The sequence below is a fragment of the Loxodonta africana genome, chromosome 26 (genome assembly GCF_030014295.1).
Source record: "Loxodonta africana isolate mLoxAfr1 chromosome 26, mLoxAfr1.hap2, whole genome shotgun sequence".
Taxonomy (NCBI): Eukaryota; Metazoa; Chordata; class Mammalia; order Proboscidea; family Elephantidae; genus Loxodonta; species Loxodonta africana.
The window spans coordinates 44,010,766-44,032,311 of record NC_087367.1 but is presented as its reverse complement, the minus strand read 5'-3'; the positions used below and the strand labels follow the sequence as shown (position 1 = coordinate 44,032,311).

At 46.8% G+C, this 21,546-nt stretch overlaps 1 protein-coding gene across 3 annotated transcripts in view; it reads left to right on the top strand.

Annotated features, from left to right (window-relative positions):
- EPHB1 (EPH receptor B1) overlaps positions 1-21,546 on the top strand; it is a 438,525-nt gene that overhangs the window by 259,307 nt on the left and 157,672 nt on the right. For all 3 annotated transcript variants that reach the window (XM_023538823.2, XM_010599498.3, XM_064277288.1), the window contains one exon: positions 9,975-10,310. In XM_023538823.2, coding sequence (XP_023394591.1) covers positions 9,975-10,310 — 336 coding nt within the window. The remainder of the gene's footprint in view (positions 1-9,974; positions 10,311-21,546) is intronic.

Here is a 21,546-nt window from a genome sequence, read left to right as displayed (position 1 = left end):
CAACCAGTGTCCACCCACCACTGTTATTGTGGTGTTATTGGGCCTGACGTAGGATCTTTAGGATCTCCTCCACTGTCAGCAAGAGAACCACCGAGAAGAGGCTGGGGAGCACACAGGCTCATGTCCCTCTCCAAGGCCCACATGGTTCACCTCATCACAGCCCGTTCCTCTAGGATACTGGGCATACTTGTCCAACCTCTCCCAGGAATTATGCACCTCAGGGAATGATAGAAGATGAATTGGTATAATATTTAGGAGGGAGATAGAAAGAGAGAGAGAGTTGAACTTAGCCTGAGGAATGTCACAGCTACAGATGGCTGCTAGAAAGAATAAAGACAGGTGGTTTTGTTTGTTTGTTTTTATTCTTTTGATATTGTTTTCAAATAACCAGTTACCACAGAGGCTTAGTGAGGGCAACAAGCACTCAGAGGCAATCTCTAAGTTGCACACCACTCCCCTCCCCTTTTTCAAGATGAATAGACATTGATAGTAGCAGAATGTCAGCAGAAACACCTTGCCCTCCCTTGTCCAGCTGTCTTAGTCAGGCATCTTTGATATTTATGGCACGTTGGAATGTCATTCTGCACCTCATTTGGTACCCCCTTGGACTTGTACCCGGGGGCAAGTGCCTCCCTCTGCCCCCCATTGCTATGTCTGTAAGTTACCAAAGAAGAAACAACAACTGAACAGGAAGCTGACTTCACGATTAGCTGATAATGCTACAACATTCCTGAAAGTTACAGACTTTCTTCCTTTTTGCTATATAGATCTCCACCCAATCCAGCTTTCCAACGCTGTATGCTGTATTTAGGACACAGGCATAACCACTGGCTTGAATTTGGTTTCCTGCATATTTTGCCCCCAGACCTGGGTTTTCACATCTACCTCAGCTCCTTGGCTCCTTTCTATTTCCCCATAACATCTGAGACCTACCCACCTTTTCCAGCAAGCCTTCCAATCACTCATGCATGGTTCCTTTAAGTAGCTATATCACAATGAGAAATAGGTAAAGAGATACCCTGGTAAAACCCTCATTTTGCTGAACCAATCCTGGGCTACCCCACTCATGTCTTCCTGGCCGCTCACAACACTTTTTCTCCCAATGTCATTTTCTGGCCCCTCTTCTCTATTCTCTCTTAACTCTCAGTCCACATTGAAGCATGCAGTCATTTTCCACACTACAATCTTAATTCTTCTCAGCCATGAGAATATTAATATTACATCATTACATCGTGCATTTTCTTGACTCATGATACTCACGATCTTGAGTAGCAAATGTCTTTCCTGGTCCATTCCCAGACCCTAATTCACTCATTTCTCCTAAAGGGAGGCTGGATAGAAGACATAGTTTACTTTGGGCATAAAGGTGGGTTTCTTTGCCCACAGGCACAGAGCATAGCACTGGAGGGTGAACATCAGGGTCATGTCAGTGGGGGAGGGACAAGCAAGATCAGATACCATGTGAAAGCCAGATAGTCTCTTGGGAGGCCAGGAAGCAGAGGTATAGGTGCACACTAAGGTCATGAGCCCAGGAAGTAATAAAGGGGATGTGGATGGGGCTTCACAGAGCTGGACCCATTCTGGGACACAAGCCTATGCCCAAGGCCACAGTCCTACACCTTCATGGGTATAATTTCAGGAGATAGGTTGTCTGGAGAGTACAGATTTGGGGCAGACAGCCTCCAAGTTTCTTCCCAAGTATAGCTCCAACCTGTGGGCAGGACCCCCAGACATCATCTCTGAATATGTTGGTCTGTACTGATCTTATCTTTTGCCAAACATTTGTAAACTTTTGTGTCTGTATCACTTCGATCCTTAACTACATGGGTTCACAGTTCTCAGAACTCCATGAGTATGAAGTCTTAAAGCACCTGAGTCCTCCAAAATCATGGGCTGTAACTTCCATATCTTCAAGACTTTCACAGTGCCCTGCACAGCTTTGGGTATGGGGGTCTCTGCTCAAAGAAGGAGGGACTGAATTAGACTGGTCTTAATTAGATGAGCAGTTTAGGACTCCAGATGATCCAATACTCTACCACTAATAATAACAGCTGACACTTCCTGAGTTATTCTGTGTACCAGCCACATAGCTAAACTCCTTGAGCATGTTATCTCACTAAATCCTCAGAACTACCATTTTTCAGATGAGGAAATTGAGGCTTAGAAATTCACTTTCTCAAGATCCACAAATTAGAGAGTAAATTTTAACTCGATCACTTTGAACATTTAGGGATCTCATTGGTTGTTTTTAGGGGACTATGAACCTCTCAGAGTCTGCAAAATCATCTATACAAACTCATCAAGCACGCATTCATTTTCATGAGGAAAAAGTTTGTGGCTTTCATCTGATTCTCCAAGGGGTCATGCACACAGTGGGCGGGACCAGCCTCTGGTGGGAAGCAGAAGAGCACACTCCCAGCTTGCACAGGGTCCTCCTAGAACAGCATCACCCCACCATAGCTGTCACCCTCACCAGCTCCCCTCAGGGAGGTATCCGAGGATGCAGACCGTGTAGCAGTGTTAGCTGGACACTCTGCCTGCTTGGCATCTTGTACCAGCCTGAAATTCACTTCTAAATCCTGAGGCCAGGAGGTTGGCCTTATTAATATTTCTGATAAAGGAATTGGCTTTCTGGGATTACCTGTCTTCAGCAGATTTTCCTTTCGATTACTCAGAAGTGCTCCTATTTCTAGCTTAATGTCTACAAATAAAGTCACCCACTCTCTCCTACCCACCCTGTCTCTCCATTCTCTAAAAATTCATTAGGCTCAAATCACATTAAGAAGTGGGAGATCTGTCTCAATACGGCAACACCCGGGCTGGCCCTCTGGTTCTCGAGGGATCCTTTCTGTTTAACCCTCGGGGTTTCCGTGGTGATCCTGCTCCAGGCAGGCTGAGCCAACTTTTCAGGCACACCCTGGAGGATGTTGGAGATCCATCCCCACAACCTGGGACCCACCATGCCCCTCCACCGCAACATAAAATCACAGCTTGACACTTCCCATCCTTAAAAGGTCAGAAGTTCCCTGGCCCTTTTAACAGAATGCTTTCATCTGTAGTAACCGTGGCAACAGATCAGAGAGACTTCAGAAAACCTGTCTATATGTAATTAAGAAAAATGAGGAAGCAGACACAAGAGCAGGGAGCTTAGAATCGAAGACAGTGGTGCTTAGCGTTCGTTGCTGCTGTACTTACTGAGGGCTTTTACTCACTGAGACAGCAAGTTTTCTTCCTTCTTCTAGGCTCCTTCTCCACTCCCCCTTTTAACGTTTTCATGTGGTTTCCTCTGTTGGCCTCCTTACTGGGAATGGTCCTGGAGGCCCTGATTCTGGACAAGGGCTAACTGCAGAGGCAGGGCCCCAAGCCTAGAACTGAGGCCTAGATGGGCAGGGAAATGGCCCCAGCACCTTGCTCTAGGAAAAATTATTCAGAAACCAAACCTGCATTGGTCGGGCTCTTCGCTCAGGCCCAAAAGAGGCCAAGTAGCCTGCCTGCGGGAATGTGCCCTTATTGTCAGGATGATGGAGCACAGATACCTGGAATCATTGTTCCAGCCATGCAGACTCTGGCCTCTGGCTTGCCTAGCCCAGAGAAGGCCTCATGGGAAAAAGGACTGGAGCTCCATATTGTGAGGAAGCAATCTGAGCCTTGGGGATGTTTTGTTTCACAGAGTGGGGACATTGGTGGTTCAGTGGTAGAATTTTCACCTTCCATGCAGGAGACCGGAGTTCCATTCCTAGCCGAAGTACCTCATACATAGCCACCACCTGCCTGTCAGTGGAGGCGTGCATGTTGCTATGATGCTGAACAGGTTTCAGTGGAGCTTCCAGAATAGGACAGACTAGGAGGAAAAGCCTGGCAATCTACTTCCAAAAATTAACCAAAGAAGACCCTATGAATCACAAAGGTCTGATCTGCAACTGTGCGTGGGGTCATCAAGAGCTGGGGGCTGACTGGACAGCAGCTAACAACAACATTCCTATCTGAAATCATCTTACTTATCTACCTCTGCATTTAATTCCTCCTTGTCATTTTTCTCTCACCCAGTGTGAGAGCACAGAAGCTCAACTGTCTTGTTTATTTATTTATTTTTCTGTGTCTTCAGTGGCTAGGACACACAGAGTATTTGGTAGAGGAATGAATGAGTGAGTAAATGAATGAATGAATGAGCTAATGAATAGGGTACCAGTCATTGTAGCCCAGACTCAGGTTACCTGCCTGCTATGTACTGGTACCAACTCCATGCCCATGCTGGCTCTGAGATGAATAAGACACATCGCTGCTCTTGAGGTGGCCTGCGGCGGGGGGGGGAGGGCACACAGCAGACGTGTTTGCACTGTCCTGGGTTTCCGGTCCACTCTCCAGGGAAAGACCCTGAACCTGTTCTTCTGTCCGGGGAAGAAAATGACTCAGGTTTATTCACTCCTGGACTCAGCAACTGTGATGCCAGGCACCCATTCCATGCCCTGGAGACACATTTGCTCTGAAATGTCTTCACGGATCAGGAGGGACAGGTGGTTGCTTTATATAAAGGCTGTTTCTAAATAAACATTTAAAAATCTTCCTGGAAACCCACTGTTTTTCCTTTCATACTGCTGTTAGTTGTCATTGAATTGACTCCAACTCATGGCGACCTTATGTACAACAGAATGAAATGTTGTCCAGTCCTGTGCCATCTTCATGACCCTTGGTATGTTTGAATCCATTGTTGTGCCTATTCTGCCAACCTGTCTCATTGAGAGTTTCCCTCATTATTGCTGGTCTTCTACCAAACATGATGTCCTTTTCTAGCAATTGGTCTTTTCTGATGATGCATCTATTATGTTGTGCTCCAAAGCATTTTCACAACAAATATTGGAGTCTGTGGGTTGTTGTTGTCGTTGGGTGCTGTCAAGTTGATTTAGACCCAGAGTGACCCCATGTGACAGAATAGAACTGCTCCATAGGGTTTTCTAGGCTGCAATCCTTACGGGAGCGATCACCAAGTTTTCTCCTGCACAGCTTCAGGGTGGATTCAAACCCCCAACCTTTCTGTTAGCAGCCAAGCATTTAAGCACTTACACCACCAGTGTGCCTTCGAGTCTGGGTTAGGCATACAGAAATGGGCTGAAGGAATCCCAGAGGGGGAGGGCTTGTCTCTCTACCATCAGGGAAGGCTCCTTCCTAGTGGAAGTATTAGGATGCTGGATCTTGAAGGATGAACAGTCGTTCATCAAGTAGTTAACAGCAGAGAGTGTGCCAGACAGAGGAAAGAGCACTGTGCAGAAGCTTAGGGGTGTGCATAAAGAACCACAGGAGTACGCAAATTGGCTACAATATGTGGGGCATGAGCCAAGTGGCCAGAGATAAGACCAAGAGGAGCAAGCACACGTAGGGAGTAAATGATATGGGAAGGAGGGTACGCATTTTGGGTGATTGGAAGTCAGAGGTATGTGAATAGAGGAATGCTATGATCCCATGGGCATTTTAGGACTCACTCTGGCAGAAGAGACTAGATTGGAAAGATGCGAAAGTGTTGTTGGAGAATTAATTAGGAGGCTTTTGCAATAGGGCAGGGAAATTGATGAGCCTAGAAGTTCTGAGGCAGCAGCAGTGGGGATATAGAAAAAGGGAAGGACCTGAGGGAAAGGAGACGGAGTTGACAGACTGGTGATAGACTGTGCATTAGGGGATACAGAAGATGTGACTCCCAGGGTCTGGCTGGGTGTCTGAATAGGGTGTCAAGGGACATAAAGATTGAATTGTGTTCCCTGGATTCATCAAGTAGGAAGCCAAAGGAAAAGCAATCTTGGTGGAGTAGTGGGGAGGTAGCCAGGCTGCACTTGGTGGAGCAGGCCGCAAGTAGAGACAGCAAGTGTAGACTCCTCATTGGAGAAGCTTGGCTGGAGAGTCAAGAAGAGAAGTTGCACAATGCAGAGATGCCAGGCGAGGGCATTTTGGTTTCAAAATGATGATAACTTACGTACATTTAAGTTGAGAAGATGGAGTCAGGAGACAGTGTGAAGTTGAAGCTCCAGGGTGAGAGGAGATAGTAGAAGGAGGGAGGGATGGGTGGTCACACTCATGACCCAGTACTTGTCTCTGCCCCTCCATCCAGGGCTGCCTCCTCCAGATGTCCTGAGGATACAATAAGATAATGTTTTTAAAAGATGGACTACATGCCTGTTCAGCATAATAGCAACATGCAAGCCTTCACTAACAGATGGGTGGTGACTGTACAGAGGCACATTGGCCAGGAATCCAACCCAAGTCTCCCTCGTAGAAGGCGAGAATTCCACCACAGAACCGCCACTGCTCTCAGTGGAGCTTATATCCTAAGATGGACCGGGAAGAAGAGCCTGCAATCTATTTCTGAAAATCAGCCAGTGAAAACCCTATTGATTACAACAGCCCAATCCACAACTGATCATGAGGATGGTGCAGGGCTGGGCTGCATTTCATTCCATTATGCATCAGTTGGGGGCCAACTTGACAGCAGCTAACAACAACAGACCCATGCCTAGCATATAGCAAACACTCAACATATGTATTTGTTATGGGTCTGAAAAGCAGTGTCCTGGGGGTGATGCTAGGCTGTTTCCTGCAAAAGTGAGACAAGCCCCCGTGGTGTTGGCTGCTGTGAGCTTGTGGTCTGAGTCTCACCAGTCTGAAGCAAACAGACATATATAAGACAGATATTGAACAATACGAACATTAATGAATCGTGCCGTGTGCAGTGTGTCTGGCCCAGTAAGAGCTCACCCGGGATAGTACCTACTGCCCTCCCACTGCTCACTGTGTGCTGATTCCAAGAGATTGATATTTATCCCTGGGCAGGTGGGTGGGGAATTCTTGAATGTTGTTTGCAAGACTTCAGTAAAAATGTTTCCTGAATTCTGCTCTGTCACAAATGTGTAAAAGCTGTGCTTTAGCTCAGGCCTAATGGACTTTATATAGTACAGTACTGATTTGCTTTCATGTTTTAATGGAATCTGATTTAAAATTTGCTTTCTGCTCTAGCTGCTTGCTGTTGACTGATTCAACACAGAATCCTTCCCTGGTGCCCCCCGACCTTGTTGTTATTCCCTCATTTCGTGTGTTGGTATTTGATTCCCGTCTCCGGCATGAACCACTTTACACATGTCCTCGTTCAGCTGGCGATGGTCACGTGCGTGCATTCTGAATGCATTACTACCTGGAGCCGCTGCTCCTGCAGACCTGCCATTCAGAGGGGGGCTTCTGGGAAGGATTCATTTCCATCAGTCACACATCGAGGGTATGCAAGATTCAGGCTTGGGAACCTGAGCCTATGGTCTGCTCTGTGCTTGGGCAGGATGGTCTCGGACTTAACCTCAAAATGCCCAGCACTGTGGCCATTAATTCAGCAACATTCTGGCGTTCTAAGAAAGACCAGGCTTTATACAGTTTTGCAAGAGAGCATCTCAGCCTTTGCTTATTGAGAATAGCAGCCACAGGCAGCAATGTGCAGAGAGGAGAGGCTGCCCTTCTTGAGACCCATGATCCTGGCTGGCTTGTAGGAGAGGGAGAGTCTGTTCAGAGCAGTCAGTCTGCTCACATCTGTAGTGGTCCTGGGACACGTAAAGTCCCTGCACAGATCTGACATTTAGAGTAACATGTAAATGTGAGTCCGGGGTTGAGGGTAGCTTTTCCCTTAGTAAAAAAAAGAAAAAACTGCAAAAAAAAACAACCCATTGCCGCGGAGTTGACTCTGACTCATGGCGACCCCCCATGTGTCACAGGTGGGGCCAGATTACCTAATAAGCCTGGGTGTACCTTGCTTAATGTAAGCCCATGTGTACCTTGTTTATTGGTTAATCTCCCCCTGGTTACAGGATAGAACTGCTGCCTAGAGTTTTCTTGGCTGTGATCTTTATGGAAACATAAAGTGCCCTTCTTTCCCAGTGCTGCTAGGTGGGTTTGAACTGCCAACCTTTGGGTTAGTAGCCGAGAGTTATGTTGTTGTGTGTTGTGTGCCATCAAGTCAATTCCAACTCATAGCAAGTCTGTAGGATAGAGTAGAACTGCCCCTTAGGGTTTAATAGGCTGATTTTTACAGGAGCAGGTTGCTAGGCCTTTCTTTTGCAGCACCACTGGGTGTGTTTGAACTGCCAATCTTTAGGATAGTAGTCCAGCTCAAACCATTTGCACTACCCAAGGACCTCTTAGTAGGATCGCTTTAAAAAGTGGCTGGTTTCACTCGCTGGGAGCATAGGTCTCTAGTTACGAAAGATTTTGCAATCAGGTTGGTGTGGGTTTCCACACTGACTTCAGCTCTTACAGACCACGTGATCCAGAGCCAGCCTTTCGCTAAGGTTCAGTTTCCTTTTCTGTTAAATTGAGTGAATAATTGCATCTTCTGGATAGTATTCTCAGAGGAGTAAATGATGTAATGCATGAAAAGCAGCTAGCAGAGTGTCTGAAACACACCCCAGTGCACATCTTGTGTCATGGGCTTCAATACGTAGCTGCATGAGCCTCCCTCATCCCACTCTTCACACACCGAAGCTAGTGCAAGGTGAATGTTCATATATCCATGTGCTCTGGCAGCCTGACATACAGAGAAACACCCCTGCCACCATGCACACATCCCATAGACCCAAAATTGTGTGCGATTTTGTGTAGGTGCCAGGATACGCCATCTCTGTTGGGTTTTTTAGGAGCATGGTTATCCAGCAAGGGCCCAGTACATACAATTTGTTTTCTTTCATGTTTTAATTGAAGGTTGGTTGGAGGGTGTGGCTTGGTTCTGAGAACCCAAGGATCTTCCCATTTTGCAACTGCCGGCCTCCATACCCCCCACCCCATTCCTGCCTCCAGGACCAGGGGGCCAAACTGCTTGATGAATTTGACACAAAGCAGGGCCCACCACGGAAGGCTGTGTACTGCACACAGGACCCTCGCCCTCTGTCCTCTCCCAGTCTTAGCAGTCCTTTCCATCTTCTTTCCTAAGGGATGAGAAGGAGAGGACTCTGAGGAGAGGGGTTTGAGTGGATTCCCAATTACTTCCAAGGAGCCAGAAGTTTCCAGTTTCTGAGCTGAGGTCAGAGTGCAGGGAGAGTGGCAGCCAAGATCTCAGCTTCACTATGATTCCAAAGGCGACAGCACTTCAAGAGCCGAAGGGTAGTGGTTCTAGTTGGTCTCTGGAAACACAGGACCAGAGAATCCCAGAATGCCAGAGGAGCAAGGAACCCTGGAGATCATTGAGGCCAGGCTTCTCCTGGAGTCTCTGGGTGTCACTTAGCTGTTACCAAAAAGACTGGCGCTTTAAGTCCACCCAGAGGTGCCTTGGAAGGAAGGCCTGGCGATCTACTTCCAAAAAATCAGCCATTAAAAACTCTGTGGAGCACATTTCTATTCTGACACGCATGGGGTCACCATGAGTCCAGATCAAATCAGTGGGAACTGGTTTTTAGTCTATTTCTAGACAGTTTCAGGTATTCAAGCACAAACTTATTTTTATTCATTTAACAGCTGGTTATGTATGTAGGAATAGTTCTATTTGCTTTACATGTATTTCATTGTATTAAAAACCCTATGATGTAGTTATTGATATTATCCCCATTTCTCGGATAAAATAACTGAGGCAGAGAGAGGTTATGCAGCTTTCCTGAGGTAATGTAGCTAGTGAGTGGGAGAGCCAAAACTTAATTCCAGCAGCCTGTCGCTGGAGCCCATGCTTTTAACCACCATGCTAGGCTGTAACCTGCCCAATGCCAAACAGCTAAGAGGTTGCAAAGTTAGGACTTCAACCCAAGTCCTTGGCACATGTGATTAAAAGTGGGTCAATTGAAAATAGGAGCTTCCGCTCGCCATTTTTTTCTTGAAATGGATGGGAAGGTGAAGATCTGGGGTTGAAGGAGGGGAAATGATGAGTGCATGTGATGACGATAGGAACACACCAAAGGTGGACAGAGAGGTCCTGGACAAGGGAGCTTCTACCCAGGCTTACTGGACTCTTCTTTATCTCCCCACAGGTGTCCCATCAGGTCCCCGCAATGTCATCTCCATCGTCAATGAGACATCCATCATTCTGGAGTGGCATCCTCCACGGGAGACAGGTGGGCGGGATGATGTGACCTACAACATCATCTGCAAAAAGTGCCGGGCGGACCGCCGAAGCTGCTCCCGCTGTGACGACAATGTGGAGTTTGTGCCCAGGCAGCTGGGCCTGACCCAGTGCAGGGTCTCCATCAGTAGCCTATGGGCCCACACCCCGTACACCTTCGACATCCAGGCTGTGAACGGAGTCTCCAGCAAGAGTCCCTTTCCCCCACAACACGTCTCTGTCAATATCACCACAAACCAAGCTGGTGAGTCTGGAGGCTTCTGTGCACCTTCTGTCTGTCTGTATGGCTGGCTGTTTGTCCATCTCTGTGCTGGAACAAAGCTGCAGCCAGACCCATCCTGCTAGTCTTCCCTTAGGCCTCCGCCCAGGAGTAAAGGGTCAGGTGATGGGCATTTGTTGTCATGGAAAAGGCAGGTGCAGTGTTTCACCTCTTAGAGTAAGCTGGAGAGGGGTGAGCAGGGGTTCTTGTACTCAGCACAAAAGAAAAGACATATATCCAAACCACAGTAGAACCCAGTGTTCTGAATGCTGCCAGGAATTAACAAATGCTGTTGGAAGGATGGATGGAGAGGTAGACGGATGAACAGATAAGTTGGTGGTTGGATGGATGGATGGATGGATGGATGGATGGATGGATGGATGGATGGATGGATGGATGGATGGATGGATGGATGGATGGATGGATGGATGGATGGGTGGATGGGGATGGATGAGTGGGTGGATGGATGGATGAGTGGATGGAGAGATGGATGGACAAGTAGGTGTGGGAGTGGATGCACAAAACCTTGAGAACAAGAACACAAAATGCTGCTTTAATAGAAAACCCAATGACAGAAACTTCCCAGAATCATATGATAAAGTCAGTATTATCTTTATAGATTATTTTTCAGTTAAACCCATGTGATTCAGGAATGCATTCTCCTTTATAGCTTACTCAGACAAATGCTACACTGTTATAGAGACCTCAGATAGGTGACAATAGATCACTCTTGATAGCCAGCGCATCCCTGTGGTACGTGTATCTCAGACCACATTTTCCTCTCTTCTCTTTATTTCTTTATCCCTTACTCTCCTGATCTTTTTCTCTTTATTAGTTTTTATACTTATTACAAAAAAACATTTTAATATCTATTTAACCAGTCCATTCATCCACTCACTCCCTCATCAATTTATTCACTCATTCATTATTAAGAAACACTTACTTAGCATCTACTGTGTGCCAAGCTGTGGATGAGACACTGAAGGATGCAGCGATGCTAGGACACCATTGTTTCTCCCCTGAAACCCATTAACTGAAGAATTTACAAGACATAGACATAAAGCACAAACTTATAAGATGGTGTAGTCTAAACACATGCAGTAAGTATCAAGGGAGTTAGAGAAATGAGCAATCCCTCCCCTGGGGTGGCCATGCAAGGTTTCAGAGAGGAGGTGACATGCCATCTATTGGCAATGGGGGTTATAGGCAGTGAACCATGATCCTATTTGGAATTATGGATTTTTCTCGGTCAACAGATTTTGAACGGACAGCTTGTTAGTAGAATAGCAGTAGCTTAGCATCTTTCTCTCTCTCCTTATATCTCTCCTCCTTCTTGATCTCCTCTTTTCTACTCTCCCCTTTTCTACTCCTCAACCTCCCTGTTCTCAGACTCTCTGCCTTTTTTAATATCAGGCATCTTTGATGGCAGATGATCCTGGGGTTTAAGCTGTCAGAACTGAGAAGAAAAAAAGGTGTTGTCGGAGAGCATGGCTGTCCAGATGGCTGCGTTGCTGCTGTGAGCGTGTGTGTGATCCTATGTGCATGTTTGTATGTATGTGTATGGTCACGTGTTTACATGCATACGTGCATAGTGAGAAAATAAGAGTGGAAGCATAGACGCCTCCAGCTGGTGACCACAGCCCGGCGCCATGGAGACAAAGGTTGTGACAGTCTATCTTACCCAAAGAAAAGGGAATGGTAATTTCTGCATTATGTTGAACATGTAACATGCACTGCCTTTGTTAGCAGTGTTTCCCTTGGAGAATTTAAGGCGGAAAACTGGGTGAAATATTTTAGTGCTCTAGCTTCTGGGGATAACAATTCTGCCAGGCTGTTACGTTACGTTGGGTTTGGCTGTCTTTTCTCTCTCCCTCCAAGCATGTGCTAACAAACCTGCCACTTATATCAGTTGGCTTTTATTTCTGCCCCTCCCTCCCCTCACCCTGCTATTCCCGAACCTGCCCATCTGTTTGTCTTGCCATCTGCACCTTCCCGGGCTGCAGCGGGGCTGAGGGACCAGACTTCAGGCAAGGGGCCCTGTGTTGCCAACACCCAAAATATTTATTTTAAACCTTACCTATTTGCTCCTCCATGAACACATTTCTCCTACCCTTTGTTCTCTCCAACTGACAGGCCCTTTATTCATTATCTTCCCTGACTCTGTATTATCATCTTCCAATCTATGGTTTCTCTTTTGGAGTTCTCGAATGTTGGCATCAGAAAGTTTACAGTCAGTGAGCAAAAGCTGCCACTGCTTTCTGGTGGCACGTGGCTGTTATGCAACAAATATCCAGTTGACCAGTGGTTCCTAATCTGTGGGCGGTGGGGCTCTGGGGAACATGGTGCTGTCACACAGCTTTGGTGAAGCCACATATGAATGCAAATTATTTTCAACCAACACGTGAGAAATATGAACATATGCTTGATTTTTTGTGAATGATCAGAGAGAGACAAAACCGGGGGCATCATAAGCACCCTAATGACTCAGATCCATGAGGGATGAGGTGGGTAGACCCGGGTATCAACAATAGGTCGGGACTTCTATCCTCTCCCCAGGATGCCTCTAAGCTCTTCTACTCTGGGGGAGACACGGGTCAAACTCCCTCCTCCAACCTGATTGCCTTGACCTGACCTCATCGTAGGGTGGAAGCCCTGTCAGTACCTGTGGTCACCACTGTCCAGCTGTTTGGGTCATGAGTAGGGTAGATGACAAGGAAAGAATATGACCAAGAACTGTCCTGGAATCAATCATTAAGTCGATAAAAATAAGGGTTTACTATGTTCCTACTCAGTGCCTGGAACTGCCCAGATTCTGTGAAATGGCTGGCGACCATTGGGTGGGTCCTGATTGAAGAATAGTGAGTAATAGTTATTTTAGTAACACCTTGTATTTGTGTTTCTTTTGAGTTTACAAAGAATTTTGGAATATGTTGGCTCATTCAATCCTCATAGTCACCCTATGACTTGAACAGTATTGTTCCCAGTTTTTAGATAAGGAAGCAGAGGCTTAGAGAAGTTTGGAGAATCTTAGATTGAAGGGGGGTCAGCAGGACGTTCCCTCTCTGTCTCTGCCTTCCTGTTCCCTGCCCTAGCAGGTGGACAGTCCCTCTGGACTCCCTGTTTTATAGCCTCTAAGCATGAAGGGACATTTGGACAGAGCTGAACAATGCCATCCTTCTGAGAGGGAGGGACAATGGTGTGCAGTCTCTGTTACTCTTCACAGTTTGCTCTGTGGCACTGAGCCATAAAAGGATTTTCCCTGCCTCTGGGCTGAGATTGGGAGATGGGTGTATGTGTAGGGGGTGGAGGGTATAAACTGTCTCCAAGTTAATTGGATTCTGACAATGGGTGTGAGAGTCACATAAAAGACAGAGTTGGACAACTTGGCTGCCTAGTGATTTTGGACTTGATCTGCAGCCTGATGCATAATGGACATCAGACTTCATCCTAGGACACTGCTCAGTACCCTGGGCAGGTTCCTTCTTTGTTTAAGAGCAATGGAGCACACCTGTGGCTGGGTGCACAGCTCTTACTATGCAGCTGGTCAGGGTTGTCATGCTCTTCTTTCTCAGGGCTTCCCAGATATGCCACATTGATGCCACCTCATGCTGTTCTCATGAGCTTTGCCCAATGGATGCAGGCAGCTCTTCTTAGCTTATTTGGGTACCAAAAAAAAGAGCTTTGTCTGGCATCATTCCATCAGAGAAAGTCACCAAAAGACTCTTCTTGATCCCAAGGGTTGTGGTCTAAGTAGAGACCGTAGAAGATTGTATAATCATCATTTTGGCCATTGGGAACACAGTAGATGCAGCACTGCACTCATGTTAGTACTACTGGGGGAACCACAAAGAGTCTGTGGAATCCTGAGATTCAGAGAGCCTCCATGTTCTTCCGTCACAACCATAGTCACGTATTTAGTCACAGATATTCAAGGATCTTGTGCCACAGAAAGAGTATCAGGATTGGTCTTCATCCATCTAGAGGCCGGGGCAGAGAAATACCATTTTTGAGCACTTCCAATGTACCAAGCCTCTGCCAAGTTCTTTACAGAGATGAGGTGGGTCAGGTGAAGAAACTGAGGTCAGAGTGTTTTCAGAATTTGCTCAGCACCCCACAGCTAGAAATTGACTAATCTGGGTTTCAGACTCTGGTTTGTAGTCATTTTATCCTCAGCCTCATCAAAAATCGCTTTGTGGTGGGTGGTATAAATTGTAAGCTCTCTCTAAGCTATTGCCCCAGAGCAGGGCCTCTTTAACTGTCAGAAAAAAAAGTCTTTGATCAGAGTTGGTCATGAATTATGCAAGTCCAGAGTTACGTGAGGTCTTCAGGGAGGCATGCTTGCACTGAATATAGCTGCCCTGAGTTTAAAATCAGCCAGATTTGGTGGAACTCTCTGTTCCAGTGGCCAAGCTATCTGCAGAGAGGCTGTTATCGCCACTAACTCCCGCAGTCACTCTCTGGCACCTGGCCCCAGATTCAGACTGATGGCTGGATCATCTGGCTGTCAGAGAGAATTAAATGAATGACGAAGTTTACTTTTCTCTTCTGCCAACTAGACTCTGAGTATCAGAGTTGGGGAAGGGAACCTCAGAGGAAATCTTGGGAAAAAATAGTAAGATACAGATCAGACCAGCACATCTATAAAATCAACTTGTAGCAAGATAAAATAAAGCCAGTGAATTTGGAGTCATCTAAGCCAGAGAAAACAAACTCAAAGAACCATGGGGCCAGGTGAGTAATGGTCAGGAGCAAAGCAGGGCCGGGTGTAAGGCAGCAGGAGTGGCGTGGACTGCAGGGAGCTGAAGAGCACGGGGGTAGCTACTACTCTGCTCCAGCAAGTGCTGCCATGCCCAGTGCTTCCAGATCTTATAAGCTGAAAATCCAGATTTAAAATGTTGACAACTAATTAGAACATTTTAAAGCACTTGAGAGCCAAGCAAATCCGATTCTGGATTTGGCCTATTGGCCGTGATACGCAACCTCTGATCTAGCAGGCTAATCTGATTTACCCAAGCCTTGTTAACCATGAGTGTGCTATGTTGTTCCAGTCTCACTCCACCATGGGGCAGTCACCCTCCTTGTTTTGATGATGCCTCTTGGGCTCATGATGGCTGAAGTGCAATGGGGACGCCTAAGTAGGGTCACAAATGAGGATTTAAGTCCTTGGCTGATGGAAATGGTTAAGTACTTGGCTACCAACCAAAAGACTGGCAGTTTGAACCTTCCCAGAAGTGCCTTGGAAGAAAGATCTGGCAATCTGCTTCCAAAAGATCACAGCCATGAAAACCCTATGGAGCTAAGTTCTGTCTGCACACATAGAGTTACCATGAGTTGGAATCGAGTCTATGGCAACTGGTTTGGTTTTTGTTTTCCGCTCCTTACTAGCTAGGTGACTAATACAAGTTCATTTAAATAATGTGACCTCTCGTTTCTCACCTGTAAAATTGGAGTAATGCTATCTGCTTCCTAGTGCTGTTGTGACAAGCAAATGAGACAGTGCATAGAAAGTAATTCTCTGAACCATGCTATGAAATGGGAGATTAGCATCATTTCTGAGAATATATCTTGAGCCAAAGAGCAGTTTGCTGGGCTTTTTCTTCCTAGGCTGTTTGGGACTGATGTCATCCATATCAGATAAGTAACAGATAGCAGTTTTTCTATCTGCGCTAGGAGGAGCAGGCACCAGAAAGGAGGACAGCAGAGTCTGTGTCCTAATGAGTTAATGATGAGTGTGGGAGTGCAGCCCAGAACCTGCCTACCTGGCACGGAGTGATCTTGCCACTCAGACGAGCCCGTCTGTCTTTCCTTGTCATACGTTTGGAGAAGCAATGCTTTTCCCTTTGCTTTCAGGATCCCATCAGCACTATTTATACCCAACATTTATATCACACACAGTTCATGTATGGCCTGCTATGTATTCGTCGTGCCCAGGACACAGACACAATCCATTTCTTAATTTAGTTAAAAAATACAGTACTACATCAGCGAATAGTCATAAGCCCCTATAGTTTGTCCATTTTTAAGGCATTTTTGAAGTTCTTAGACAATTAAAGTCACTCATATATGCTACTTCTTCTTCAAAAGAATTATTTAGCCCACCAATTTCTCTGAATGGATCACCTAATTTGCATCTTTTCTTGGTTAAATATAGTATTTGCATGCATAAAGAATAATCTTTGGATATGAAAAAGGAATTTTATGATATTGCAATATATTGAGCTCTTCGGAGGAGGGATATTATGTAAATCTCAAAATTAAATATTAAAACCATATCGCACTGCTGCCTGTAAAAATGTAGACCGTTAAGATCCATGTGCTGAGACCAGTTCCTTTGGAAGGGCTGCTTTCACTGGGAATCAGCCGCCAAAATTGGCTCCAGAGCAGAGGAAAGGTGGCGCTGGAACTTTGCAAAGACTGGAACGACTTTAAAGAAAACTCATTGAAGTCAAAAATGAAAAGTTAAAAAAAAACTTACGGAAATGAAATTTTCACTGATCTTAATTCAATTTATTAGGCCATTTCGTTGCTTTCTTTTCATTGTCAATTCTAGAAAGATGGTTTTTATTGTTTCTTGAGTCTTAACATTGAGAAGGAATTTCCAAGTGGCCTCAGAGAGGCCCTGGGAGTTTGTAAACAGCTGTGTGTTAGCGGTAAGCTGGGCAATTCAGCATGTAATGCTGCCCTGACTGGGTTCTGCCCCCAGCAGGCTCCAGGTTTTCCACTAGATGGTGAGCTTTGTGGAGAATCAACTTTCTCATCAACCACCAGCTTCATGAGAGAAGAACCACACAGTGCTAAGCACAAAGAGCCTTGATCAATATTTGCCAAATGTCTCTAGTCCTCACACATGAATTTTAGTATATAAATTGGGGGGGAAGTCGTGGGTCAGTGGTAGGATTCTCGTCCTCCATGTGGGAGATCCGGGTTCCAGTCCCAGCCAATGCACCTCGTGGGCAGCCACCACCTGTCTGTCAGTGGAGGCTTGCTTATTGCTATAATGCTGATTAGGTTTCAGCAGAGCTTCCAGACTAAGACAGACTAGGGGGAAAGGCCTGGCAATCTACTTCCAAAAATCAGCCGGTGGAAACCTTATGGATCACAATGGTCTAACTTGCAACCAATCATGGGGATGGTGCAGAACCAGTTAGCTTTTCATTCCATTGTGCATGGGATCACCGTTGAGTCAGGAGCCAGATCAGTGGCAGCCAACAACAGCTTACAAGTGTTAGGTTGGTTTGTGGTGAGCCTAATGTGTCCTAGTAGCCCACAGATGGCATCCTCAGTCCTTCCCAGGTCAGCCAGGTGGCCAGATGCCTTCCAACTCTCTGGCTCCAAGGAGGAAAACTTAAGGAAGTGACACTGAGGATGATACTCAGAGGAACACTGTGAGTCTCAGCCACCCTCAAAAGTGTTTGTTTGTTTAAGCACTTTAACTATGGAAATGTATTCATTCATTCAGTACAGTCTTTATAACTGCTTACCACATGCTGAATCATTGGTTCCTGCTTCTTGGGGGCTGGCATTCATTCACTTATTCAACATATACTTACTGAGGGTTACCCTGTTCCAGACACCAGGAACACAGCAACAAACAAAACAGATAAAAATATGAGCCCTCAGGAACTTCCACAGCATCGTCTCTAGACTAGGATCCAGAGGCCCAGGAAGGTCACCAGGTGAGCCAGTGGCTATGCTGAGAAAAGACTCCAGGGTCTCTAGGCCCTCTGCCATGCACTTAGTACCACTCCCTGCAGTGATGACAACTCTCACTCTCTAAAAGTTAGGCTGTGACCACATGCAGCTGTTAGAGAACGTTTTACTTTAGGGTGGTTGTTGCTGTACAGTAACAGTGTAGTGGGTGGGATATTTGTATTGTTCACTAACTAACCAATTTCTGCTTCCTGTGGATGGACATCATCTGTCAGGACATTGGTGGTTGGGCATGGGAATGCACCCGTGCCAGGTCCTGAGTAGCAGCCAGTGATGCCACTCACAGCTCGAAAGACAGCTGGGAAAGCCCCTCCCTGCATCGCTGCTGGGATGACTGGCATGCCTCCAGGACTAGGGGAGCTATTTGCTCACTTCACTCCATCTTGGGCTAAGCATTCCAAGTATATGGCTTGTTAAGTGAAAACGGGACTACTAGCAGTGAGATTATAGTAAGGCCCCTACTCTGTTCAAAGTCCAAGTGAAATTGTTATAACTCTCATTACACAAAGAGCACCTACTTGGGTTATAAGGTACTAGTAGTTTCTGTTCAACGCATGGCCTTGGCCAAAGAAGGTGGGAGGGTGAGGGGGTCCCGGTGATCTGCCTGCACCATTCTGGTCTGTTTGGGCAGCTCAGTGAGCAGACTGTCATTGTCAGGAGAGCATCTTATTGGCTGTTATGCCCCAGTGTCCAACTAGTTGCCTGAGTCATAGAGAGCACTCAGTGAATATTCATTGAATGAATTCACACGGTATTGAATAAATACATGAATGAGTGTCTTTTATCTCAGACATCAGTAAATGGTACAGCTTAGCTCTCTCTGTGGTCTTTCCTTCATCAGGCATCTTTAGGCGTGGGGTTGTAAATGGAGTTAAGCCTTTACATTCTGCCAGATGTTGGCAAGACCTGGGCCTTCCCGAGTGCACTATCCCCCAAAACATGGCCCTGTAGGAGACGCTGTACTGTGATCTGGCTTCCCCCCTCCACCAGGAGCAGGGACCCAACCACTTGAGCAAGCACAGCTTGGGGTAATTGGGTGGCATTCCAGCACTGTTGTGTGTCCACCTGCACACCAACATCTTGCCTATCATTTTCACAGCACCATCCATGTTAAACAGGCAGGAGCACCGGGGGTTTTTGAATGCAGCAATTAACAAAACAGTAATCAAGCTAAGTGTTTAATTTCAGAAAATTAACATCTTCTCTGAGCGGATGTGAAAGATGGGGGGAAAAAGCCACAGTAAGTGTGCTGGATAAATAAAGGCAACACTGGACCACAAATATTTTCCAGTGTAAGGGAGACTGCCAACCTCCCAGGCCTTGGGATCAGACTCCTTTTGAGAGCCAAGCTGCAGGACAGCATTAGCTATAGAAGTGAGACCTAGGATTTTAAAATGTTGTCTTTTGGGAGGGAGGTCTAGTTTTGTTTGTTTTTGAGGGGCAGAGCAAATGCTTTATCGTTCTAGAAGAGCTCAGGGGCAACAAGGGCCCAGCATGCCCACTGTTAAGCATATTTGCTCCATAGAAAATCCTGAAGTGATGTATGTCATCCTCTAAATTGTATTCATTATAAGGAAAACACAATGAGGTCTTGTGCATGCATAACTTTTTGTGGGTACAGGCTATATTTCTCCTGATAGTTGAGGGCTCCCTGAGGGAAAGAACCACAACTCACACATCCTGGTCGCCCGCGTACCATGGGACTGTGCCCTCTGCTATGGGGTGTCCTGGCCGTCTTCACATAATGTTCGAAGTCCGGTGGTGCTTATTAAGCAAATGATCTGGTATTTGTTTTCGGGGATGAGTTTGCTCCTGGGGAGGGGAGCTGTGAGGATATGGGTATGTGCAGGGCTGGGTGGAGGCTGAAGAATGGAGAGAACTTCTTTGCATGTGTGTCCTCCTCTGACGCCCTGGGTGGGAGTGAGAGCCCAGGACAGAGGACTGAGAGGGTAAGGAAGGCAGCTTTGCAGGAGAGACACTGTGAGGTTCGAGACACAGATAGCAACCTTGAGGCTCAGTGACAAGTGCCACACCCAATGAGGGAGGCAGGGCTTCTTGGAAGTTTGTGCTGAGCCTTGTGATGCCTGAAGAGCACAGGGAAACCGCGTTGTCTCTGCTGCAGACTTCTCTGGGAGGGCACCGCAACCTGGCTTAAAGAGCGTTTCCCTTGAGGGGTCTCAGGCAGTTGACATGGAGAACAAAGAAACTGAAGCAGGAGAATGAGCAGCTGGTTTGCGAGCATGTAGGAGATATCCCAGGAGCTCCCAGAGGTGGTCGCGGCCATGTTAAGAGCTGGCAGGTTCAATTCTGTCCATGTGGAATATGTGGAGATTGGAGTACCCAGTCAAGGTATTACTTAGGTAGTTGAGTATCCAGGGTTCTGTTTTCTCCATGAGGTGAGAGGTAAGGTTCGTTGCTGAGAGTGAAGGGGGAAGTACAGGGGTGACTTGTCTTAGGGTGGTGGCAGGTCCCCCGGCTACAGCGGGTGCTCAGCTGAATGGGCACAGATGAGGACCAGGGAGTAACTGGTGACACGGCCCACGGCTCGGAATTGTCAGCTTTCTTCTGTGGCTTCTCATGTGCTGATGGTCCAGGAGCACTGCCTTCCACAATCAAATACTAGACAAAACAAAGCTGCGATGGCTCCTGTCCCTCACCATGGAAGGGCTGACAGGCCTTCAGGGAGGTGGGGCTGCGTGTGGGCCTAGCTGATATGAGAGTCCAGATGGTTCTGTCCTTAGCAGCCTTCACAGCCACCCCAGGAGCCTGCCCAAGACAGGCACTGCCTGACAAGAACAGGTACCCACATATCCCTTCACAGCCCCCATAGCCACAGTGCACATCTTTCAGGTATGCTGTCATTGCCAAGGTAAATGACCACTTCCTGATGCACCTTCTGGCCATCCAGCAGGGAGGAGAAGCTGTGGGGAAAGGCCAGGCTGGGGGTGACCCAGGAGGCCAAGGTACCCCCCAAGGTAAATGAATGCTTACTGATGCACCTTCTAGAGTTACCCACCGGGCCAGGGTGCCTCCTCCTCCTGATACAGCACTCTTCATACTCCTGCCTTTGGTGGAAGTGATCTGTGGGGACCCCTAATCTCTCTGAGGGCATAAGGGGTCCCAGAGGGCAGTTCCCTGAGCCAGCGCCAAGAACACCGACTGCATGAGTGAAGGAGGAGGGGGATAGCAAAGGCACCGATCTCTGGGAGGGGAGGCTGGGCTTCTTTTGCTTCTGTACCAGCCGCAGGGTACTTGGGGAAGTCACCTTCCCTCTCTGGCCCTCAGCATTCTAATCTATAAATTATAAAAATGAACAGGAAACTGAATGGTTTCTGATGCCTTCTCTAAACTTCACGTTCTGATTTCTAAACTAGCAGTTCTCAAACTTGAGCTGCATCAGAATCCCCTGGAGGACTTGTTAAACAGGCTGCTGGGCCCCACCCCCAGACTTCCGGACTCAGCGGGGCTCCGGTGGGGCTCAGAATTCTACAATTCTACATTTCTCAGAATT